Genomic DNA, 9,005 nt, shown 5'->3' on the forward strand with positions numbered 1-9,005 from the left:
CGCCAGCCCCGACGACTGCCCCGCCGGGGCGGCGCGGCCCATCAAGACCGAGCGGGGCCTGCTGGAGCAGGCGGCCGTGGGCCCGGAGGTGCGGTGATCCTGCGGCACCGGCACCGGGGACTCAGCCCAGGGCCGTTGAGGCTGTGACGCGCTGCGCCTGCGCCAAAGGGACGGGCCTGGGAGTGTACTCCCCCGAAGAGGGACCGGTGAGGACGTCCATAACAGGGATAATGGTCTGGGGGTCGACTGGAAGGGCGACCGTCGTCCTCAGGGCCCCGCAGACCCTTTTATCACCCACACCAGCTGGAAATGGCCTTGCTCGCGTCCCCTTCCCCGGGGCTAGGTCCAGGAATCAACATGGCAGAGCGGACATAAAATCCAAGTGGTGCTTCTTTATTCCGGGCTGGGGCCACCGGGGCAGATCGGGGAGCCTTCGCCTTTCTCACCGGCGCCCCCTCCTGGGGACTCAGGCATAGCTGCTCCTCGACGGCGGCCGCTACGCGCCTGGTGGCTGGGAGGAGCAGATGGGCGCGGGGAACCCACCCCAGCGACCGGACCCCGTCCCGCACGACGACGCTAGCGAAGGCTCGGGCGCTCTTGCTTTGTTTTTCTTTATTTCTTTATTTCACATACACAGTAGCCATTCAATGGAGAAGCCGGAGAGAGTCAGGCAAAGATGGTATAACAGAAGCGCAGTGACGGGGGCGGGGCGGGGCGGGAGGGAACATACGGGCTGGCTGCCTACTTGCATTCCGCTAGGACACTGAAAACCCAGAAAACAAAACAGACAGTAAACTACCCTTGTTTCTTATGTATCTCAGTGCAGAGACGGGGGTGGAGGGCAGAGAGAGGGAACCAGGCTGAAGGAGGAGGAGCGGAGGGACGGGGACGCTAAGGGGAAGCACACCAAATCCATTAGTACTATATATAGAGATACTCGTATATACTGCGTTTCTTAGCCTAAGAAGAAACTTGTTTGACGGGACGGGCGGCCTTTGCGGTCCGCGATGCTGGTGCTGGTCGGGCGCACGGATCTCCCGGGGAGGTTGGGGGGGCCGCAGCGGGGCTGGCCCAGGCTGGCTGAAGGGGGGGAGGGGGCGCCCCGAGGGTGGAGGGAGTGGGGGAGCAGAGGCGGGGCTGGGGTGCCCCTCGGGCTCTCGATTGGGGGACGAAAGTTCTCGTTACTTTATTGCTCCTTTATTTTCTCTCGTGTGGTGGGTTCGTTCAGCACGGTCGGGGTGGGGAAGTGGTGGTGGGTCGTCTGAGCCACCCGGCCCCTCTGGGACCCAGAGCGCGGCGTCCGCTCCGCCAGCACGGGGGTGAGAGAACAAGGCACTAGGTCTGCCGGCCAGCGCAGGGGCGGGTGTGTAAGGCAGTCGACGGGCTGGTTGCGGGGTGGGGGGACTGTGTGCGGGCCGTGTGCGTGCGTGCGTGCGTTGCGTGGGCCTGGGCCGATCCATCGTCAGCATGGCCGGTCCTGTCCTGGAGCGTCGAACCTTCCCCGCGCTCCCCGGAAGGGACCAGGGGTGGATGGGTGGGAGGAATGATGTTGAGAGGGGCGCTGGGGTGGGGTGGGAAGGAACTACCAACTTGCTGAGCGCGCTCCTGATAATGCTGGTGAGGGTCAAGTTGGCGTCTGGCTCAAAGAAGGGCGCTCAGGGCGAGGGTGGGGAGGAAGGGGGACTTTGTTCGTTGGCATTGACCTCTGCGGGGGAGGGGCCGGGATCCCCGCCGCGCCCCCGTGCCCGGGGGGGGGATGGGGCGAGGAGGGGGCACTGGGCCCCTGGGAGGGGGCGCCCGGGGAGACCCGTGGCCGGAGCAGCCCAGTCGCCGGGCGCACGCCGCTGTCCCGTTCCGTTAAAACTCAAAGGGATATGCGTGTTCCTAACAAGTGCTGGATATTTAATTGATTCATAAACTTATGTATAATAGTCTGTGGGGTTTTTAAAGTACTTTATAATGTAAAAAGCACCAGGGTTTTTATTTTTAATTATTTAAAAAATATTTCTCTCGTCCTTTTCCTTTTTTGATCTTGTGTTGGTTTTTTTTCCCCCTAATATCGAGGTTTGTTTGTTTTTTTTTTTTTAGTTCTAAAATGTGAACGTTTCCTTCAGCCCTCCCACCGAAACCGAGAACGAACGACAAAACAAACCCCAGATCATCCTCGTCAACGCAGGAAAACGACTTAAAAAAATAAAACTGAAAACGAACCAAAAAAAAAAAAAAAGGAAAAACCACTCAGCTTTCGTTATCCCCGCTCAGGGCGGGGCAGGCCCGGTTCTTTAGCGTCCCCAGAGCCGCGAGGACATTACAACAAAAATAGAAAATTTTTTTCCTTAACAATCTCTTAACATACAAAGATAGGAAAACTCTCCGATGCATTGCACTTGGTTCAATGAAAAAAAAAAAAGTTAATCTCCCCCATATACATATTTTTGTGGGGTGTTTTTTTTCCTCTCTTCTAACACGTCCCCACATTTCCTGTCGCCCTCGTTGCCCCTCGCTCGCCCCTAACAACGACACTTGGGAAAGGAGAGGTGGCCCCGCCCGCCCCGCGCAGCCCCTCGCCGGGCTCGCCCCGGCCCGGGCCCAGCTGGCCTGCAGCTTCCGACCTCGCCCGAGAGCGGGGAGCCAGGACGCAGGACCCCCGGATCCCGCAGGCCCCGCCGCACACGCGGCCCGATTGTCTTCGAGGGAAGGGGCGCGTGTGGCTGGGCGGGGGTCCCTTCCACTCCCTTCTCAGCTCTGACCCTGTTTAGCCAACCGAACTGGAAAATCATTGCACTTGACCAGGCGTCACGCCCGGTCCCCCCGGCCCCCCACCCCTAGCCCTCCTCCCCACAGGGAAGCTCCCACGGGGATCCCCTGCCCGCTTCGTCTCAGTCCTAGTTGTCCCCCAGGGCCGCACGCGGATGGGGGGGACTTTCTTCAATTTCCAATAAAAGCCACTCCCAGGGGCAGCTACCTCGTGGCTTCCAGCTGGGAGGTGAGCCACCCCAACCCTGTCCCTCTGCCTCAGGTAACCCAGGCCCCCGATGCCCCCCACCCACCCACGAGCTTGGGGCCACAGCGTCACAAACTAGATTCACAATAAATAAAGCCCATAACTCAGCCCTACATGGTACAATGTTGATTGACTTTCTGAGGATCCCGACCTGTGCTTTGTGTTTTCATACAGTTAGAGAGAGAGAGAGAGAGAGAGACAGAGAGAGGCACAAGACTCTGAGGAGGAGGAAAAGAGGAGGAAGAGGAGGAGCAGCGGCCCAGGAGGGGAGGACGCAGGGAGGAGGGAGTAAGGCACAGAAAGACAAGCCGGAGGGGCCAGGTCACACCCTGGGGGGGGGCGGGTGTCATACTCATGCTCCCTTCCCTCCCTGGGGACGTCTGAAGACCCTCTGGACAGGCCCCCCCACCCCCGCAACCATCCCCTGGGGAGGAGGGGGCTGTGGAGGGGGGAGCTACTTCCTGTGGTGTGTTACCAAATTGTTCCCAAGTTGCTCAAATGGAGGAGTTCCTAACCGCAACGGCGAAAGACCCAAACGATGCCCCACCCCTAAATAAAGAGTAAAAGACATTACAGCTAAAACCCGGAGAGAAGTGGCCCAAGGGGTGGTGTGGTGGAGGAAGGGGGACAGAGAAAGCTCCAAAACACTTTTGAGAAGTGCCACGGCCAACATCCCCAAAGGATGCCTACCTAGCGCAGGCTGTGCCCTGTCCTCCGCACTCAGCTCGGCTCAGGCCCCTTCTTCTCCGGTCTCTGGGCAGCCCTAGGCAGGGCCGTCTGCATATGGGGCCATGGCGGGGACCAGTGGGGCAGAGCGAGGGCACCTGCATTAGGGGCTGGGGTGTGGGGGAGGCCTAGGGGCCATCTCCCCTCACTCGCTGCACAGCAGGAGGGTGGCTCTCCTGGTCTGTGGAGAGAGGGAAGGGGGGGGGTCTGTCGGGGTGGGATGAGGCCCGACCTTCGAGAGCATTCCAACTTTTTCCCATTGACTGTACAGAGGGGTCAGGCCCGAGAACTGCCCCTTCGGCTCAGGGTGGAGTGGCCCAACGCCCTCCATTCTGGGCTCCTGTACCGAGCTCCAGAGGGTGCGTCCCTTCCCCCACCTTGGGGCTTTTAGCCCAAGGCTGGGGCAGGGAGCAGTGGGGACTGCCTGGCCCCGCCTTGCCCAGCCTTGCCCAGTCCAGAGCATCGAGGGGAAGAAGAGGGAAGAGGCAGCGAGGGATGGAGGAGGTGGGCGCCTGGAGGGGCGAGCCCTCTCGTTCTAAACTCCTGTTTGTTGTCTTCCCCTTCGGGTCCAAGTTGAGGGGGGGTTCCCCTAGAAGGGGGTGAGGGGGGCAGACCCCTTCAGAACCATGCTGGTTGCTTTGTTTGGGGATTCTGTTCCTTCCCCAGAAGGCCAGGATGGGGTGGGGAAGGAAGGCAATTCTGCATCCCTTTCTTTCGTTTTGTCTTTTACTTGACAGAGTCTGTTTTGTATGTTTCTTTCTGCTTGGCTGCTGGTGCACAGCTCCACCCGAGACCCCTTGAGGGTCCTCCGAGAACTGGGCTGCTTCTGGGGGCCTGCAGGGGCCCCGGGCTGGAGGAGAGAAGGGCTGAGTGGCTGACGTAGTCTAATTTTTGCTTTTCGGTGGGGCTGGGCTGGGGGATTTTTCCATGTCTCAAAATTTCTTCTGCCCCCTTTTGAGGAACCTCTTCTTTTTATTTTGTCTTTTCTTTTGTCGATCTTATCAGAGGAACCAGGACTGAAACGGGACAAAAAAGAGGAGATGCTGAAAAGAGCTGAAGTAGCTCCCACCTGGCCACATGACTGCAGGCCGAGCTGAGGCGGGCTCCGGGGTGTTGGGCAGCCAAGCCCCACAGAAAAGAGCTGCACCCTCATTCTCTCTGGCCTCCTAAGGGAATCCCGCCCCCCTGAGACCCTGCCCCCAGTGCTACAGAGTCCAGCTGGCCTTCCCGTGGGCACTGCGCCCAGCGGGTGGGACCCCGTGGCTGGTGCTGGCACAGACCTGGGATCTGGCCGTGTTTCCAATTGTTTAGGTCTTTGTGTGGGTTCTGGAGGGTGGGGAGGATGCCAGGCTGAGGCTTTGGTCCCTGAGGGGTCTTGGGAGTCGGTGGGGTGGCCCAGCTTCTGCTTAGTGCTCTCTCTGTCGCTTTGGATTAGAAGCAGAAATTCCCGTCTGTACACCCGAGCCAAGGTCCCACAAGCTGAAAGCCTGGGGGCACCACATGGCTTTAGTCCCTAGCAGTGCCAGGCCTGGGCCAGGGGCCCTGAAGCCCACCATTAACGACCCTCCACACTTGGGGCACCAGACGCTAGGGAAGGACCTGAGGCTCCCCAGCCGGCGCAGCTTCCTGCAGGATGCCAGCAGGGGGCGCCGCCTTCCCACAGACAGGGTCTTTGTTGGCAGGCTTAACACACAGCACACCCAGGGTGGACCCAGGGGCTGGGCTGCTTTCAACTGCCCTCCACCAAAGGCCTCCAGCTCCACCTTTCAGTCCAGAGGCGGGGCCAGAGCCCTCCTTCGCTGTCTACTCTGTCTGGGTGAGCCTGGTGGTACCCTCAGGGCAAAATGGGCGTCCCTAAAAATGCATCTCTGGGCCTCTCCCTGGTGCTGGGTCATAGACCTGGGAGCTGCAGGGCCAGGCAGAGCTAACTACAGAGCCCCCACTGGGTACTGTCTCATCCACTCTTGCCCCAGCCCTGTGCAGAGGCCGAGGGGCACACGTAGGGTAGGTGACTTGCCCAAGGTCACCTGCCTGTAGGCGGCCCAGCCAGGACTCAAATCCCAACAGCTGCCTGTTCCGCCTCTCCGGACTTGTGTGCCAAGACAAGAGGATTATGGGGAAGCTGCCGCTGGGGTGGCCAGAACCCCCGCACCTGCCTCGGGCTGTGGCAGCCATGTCAGAATGGTGGTCTGAGGGGATGAGGTCAGCCCAAAGTCCAGACAGAATCTTATAGGAAATTTTCCGATTTTGAGAACTGTTTTGGTTAAACAGAATATGCCTGCAGGCCAGACCTGCCCCTCAGGCTCTGGTTTGGAACCTCAAGGTGTTGTCCACTGTGAGATGGAGACACCAAGTTTTAGAGCTAAAAGGGGCCTCTGAGTTCATCTAGAAATTTCTGCAACAATGGAAATGTTCTCTAATTTGTGCTGTCCATTGCAATAGCCACTAGCCACATGTGGCTTCTGAATGCTTTAAATGTGGCTAGTGTAACTGAGGAACTAAATTTTTCTTCTTACTTAATGTTAATTAATTTAAATTTAAATAACCACGTGTGGCCAGGGGCGACCACATTGGAACCTGCAGATCAGGGGCAGCTAGGAATGTTGCGGGGTTTGGGACCGCTACAATGATGGGATGCGGCTGGCATTTACTGGGCGGGCAGAGATGCTAAACTTCCTGCCCCAGCTAGACAAAGCACACAAGGGCAAGCGGCCCTCCCCACAGGGCTCCTGGAGCACCTGCTGCAAAGCCCAACCCCATCAATTGACTAAAGGCCAGACGGGCTCAAGGGGCCTGGCAAAGCTAGGGCCTCCTGCATCCTCAGAGTCAGCAGGGGAGGGCTGCGTCAGCAGCCAGCTCCTGGGCTTCCGGTCCTGGCTCAGGACAGGAGCTGCTGGGTAAGCCCTTGCAGGGGGGCTCAGGCCTCAGGGTTCTCCGGGACTCTCTTTCCCAGGGGAAGACTACTGGAACCCTTACACTACTGCCCTGCAGGGAAGGCCCGGCTCTGGGCCCAGCCTCCCCCTCTGCTCTTGGCAAGGCAAGCCAAGGCCCCGGGGGCTAGCCCCTTTGGGGTTTGAGCTGCGTGGTGGGGACACAGCTGCCAGTGCTCAGAGAGGGTGGGTCTTCCTCAGAGGAGGGAGACTCCGTTCCAGGACTGGAGTTAGGGACAAAGGCGGCTGCAAAGGGGCTCCCTGATGCCTCCCCGCGGATCCCAGGACCTGGGGATCTGCTGCCAAAGCCAGAGGTCTTTTTCTGCTCACCCCTCCCTGCTTCCTGAGCCAGGTCCAAAACTGATTAAAACTAAGTAAAAAGCGCTGCCCAGGGAATGACAAAATTACTAAAATTCTCTTTTCTTCCCTCATTCTATTGTTCTCTCTCCATCTGGTGCTCCAGAGATCAGCTAAAGTCACTCGTTACTGTGGTAACCGCCCCCACTGTACCCCCCATGCTGGCGCAGCCGCCGCCTGCCCCAGGCCCGAGGGCTCCCAGCCTGGCTTGTCCAGCTCTGGTCCTCCCCCCGTGGACACACCTGCCTGTTCAGTGGCACCCCCACCCCAGGCCCAAGCGCAAACAAGGGGGAGAAAAACTGTTTCCCCAACTTGCCTCAAACTTTGACTTGGCTCCAACATCTCCAAGCAAAGTGAGCAAAGCGAGTGAAGAAGGGAAAGCAAACGGAGGAGGAGGCGAGTGAGGCAGCGGCGGAAGAGGGGAGAGCAGGCAGGCTCAGGGCAGTGGTTCCAGCGCAAGCTCGAAGAGCTGCTGGCGGCTCAGGGCAGTGGGAGGGAGGAGGGAGGTGGGAGGAGGGAGGGAGCCATTTCGCCTCAGTGCCAGCCCAGAGCCAGGGGAGTGGCCCGCCTGGTGTCCCTTCCTCTGGCACCCCCTCCCGCCCTCTGCCAGCAGGGCTCCCTCGGCCTCCCTGGCACAGAGTGGAGGGGGCTGGCTCCAGCCCCTGCTTGGAGCCATTGTTTTTCTTCTCAACACCCCCAAGTTCAAGTTCATCTGGGTGTTACATCATGTCTGGTTGCTCCTGGAAACCAGACGGGTCAGACGTGACTCTGGGGAAAGGGGGTGGGAAGCTGGAAAGGGGTGAAGTTCTCTTTCCCTCCCCTCCTTGCCACTAGGGAGCTCTGAAGTTTGAAGTTTGACAAGTTTTTTTGGCCTTTTTTTTCCCTTTGAGGGAGGGAAAGGGAAAAAAAAAAAACAAAAAAAACTCTCAAACCACACACACAAAACTTCCATCCACCAACTTTCTCTGCTTCAGAGCAGACACGTAACAGGAGCCTGAAGAGGCACCCCGGGGCTCTGGGTAGAGGTGGATTTCCTGGGGCTGAGGAAGCTTAAGCTTTGGGGCCCCTCCAAGGCCCTGGGCTCACAAGGCTGTGTTTATGTAAAATTTGCAAAAGAGAGATACTTTTCTTCTTTTCCAAAATGGAGGACTCCACATTGTAAGAGCCACACATCCCCTAAAACTGCATCTGCTTTGCTACCAAGACTGGCCCTCCCTGTTCCCCAGGGCCCTGGCCTCTGCAGGACTATCCCCAGCCTCTTGGGGACAGACAGTGGGGAGGCCCATGCGTGTGCATGACTTCGCACACGTGCAAGTGTAAAGGCGCGCCCAGGGACCTCCAGCGGGAGGGCTGAGGGGCTGGCCCATCTCCTTTCCTTGTGAGAACTGGGGGTGGTGTCAGCAGGGCACGGAGCAGGGGTGGGGGCTCAGCAGCTTGGCCTTCCCTCTAACAGGATTCATCTGGACTCTGGGGAGGAGCCTCCTGGGCAGCAGCGGGCCCTGCCCTGCCCTTGGTGCCAGAGTCTCCAGGCACGAAGCCCATGGCCTGTTCTGTCCTCCCCCACCCCTCGCCCAGCCCACCCAAAGCCAGGGAAGAGAGAAGGGCTGGGGGCCAGAACTTCCCGCCGGAGCAGGAGGAGCAGGAGGAAAGCAAAGAGGCGGGAGCTGTCCTTCTTCCGGATGGTGCCTCAGTCCCAGGCTTCCATCTTTGCTTCCATCAGGCCTGACCCAGAATGCCTCCAGCCCTGGGTCCTTGGCAGCCTTCCCCAGGGCCAGGGCTGTCAGAGCTAATTATCCAATTAGCTGATTAGCCAGGGAGCCTGGGGGCTGCCTGGGGAGGCAGGCTCAGCTGGGCGTATGAAAAAGCCTGGGCCCTCCAACCCTGCCCCGCGGCCCCTTCTCCCTGATTGGCTCGAAGGACCCCTTCCTAACACCAAGATGCCCCAGCTCAGGCCGCTCCCTGGTCCACTCCCGCTCCACCCCCCCACC

General features: G+C 59.3%; 2 protein-coding genes across 4 annotated transcripts in view; one reads left to right on the forward strand and one right to left on the reverse strand.

The window, feature by feature from the left end:
* Positions 1-2,416, forward strand: part of LYL1 (LYL1 basic helix-loop-helix family member) — a 4,204-nt gene extending 1,788 nt beyond the window's left edge. The window contains exons 3-4 of one of the 2 annotated variants that reach the window (XM_023724762.1): positions 1-679; positions 2,089-2,416. The exon at positions 1-679 is cut by the window's left edge and continues 355 nt beyond it. In XM_023724762.1, coding sequence (XP_023580530.1) covers positions 1-97 — 97 coding nt within the window. In that variant the 3' untranslated portion in view covers positions 98-679; positions 2,089-2,416. The remainder of the gene's footprint in view (positions 680-2,088) is intronic. The other variant, XM_023724761.1, reaches the window with a different exon arrangement.
* A 2,153-nt stretch (positions 2,417-4,569) lies between these two features.
* The window catches only part of NFIX (nuclear factor I X), a 64,625-nt gene continuing 60,189 nt past the window's right edge, over positions 4,570-9,005 (reverse strand). The window contains exon 10 of one of the 2 annotated variants that reach the window (XM_004389737.1): positions 4,570-4,746. Coding sequence is in view for 1 of the 2 variants with exons in the window: in XM_004389735.1 (XP_004389792.1) it covers positions 4,732-4,746 (15 nt within the window). In the remaining variant the exon portion in view is untranslated. The remainder of the gene's footprint in view (positions 4,747-9,005) is intronic. The other variant, XM_004389735.1, reaches the window with a different exon arrangement.

Source organism: Trichechus manatus, unplaced genomic scaffold, assembly GCF_000243295.1.
Source record: "Trichechus manatus latirostris isolate Lorelei unplaced genomic scaffold, TriManLat1.0 scaffold00258, whole genome shotgun sequence".
Taxonomy (NCBI): domain Eukaryota; kingdom Metazoa; phylum Chordata; class Mammalia; order Sirenia; family Trichechidae; genus Trichechus; species Trichechus manatus.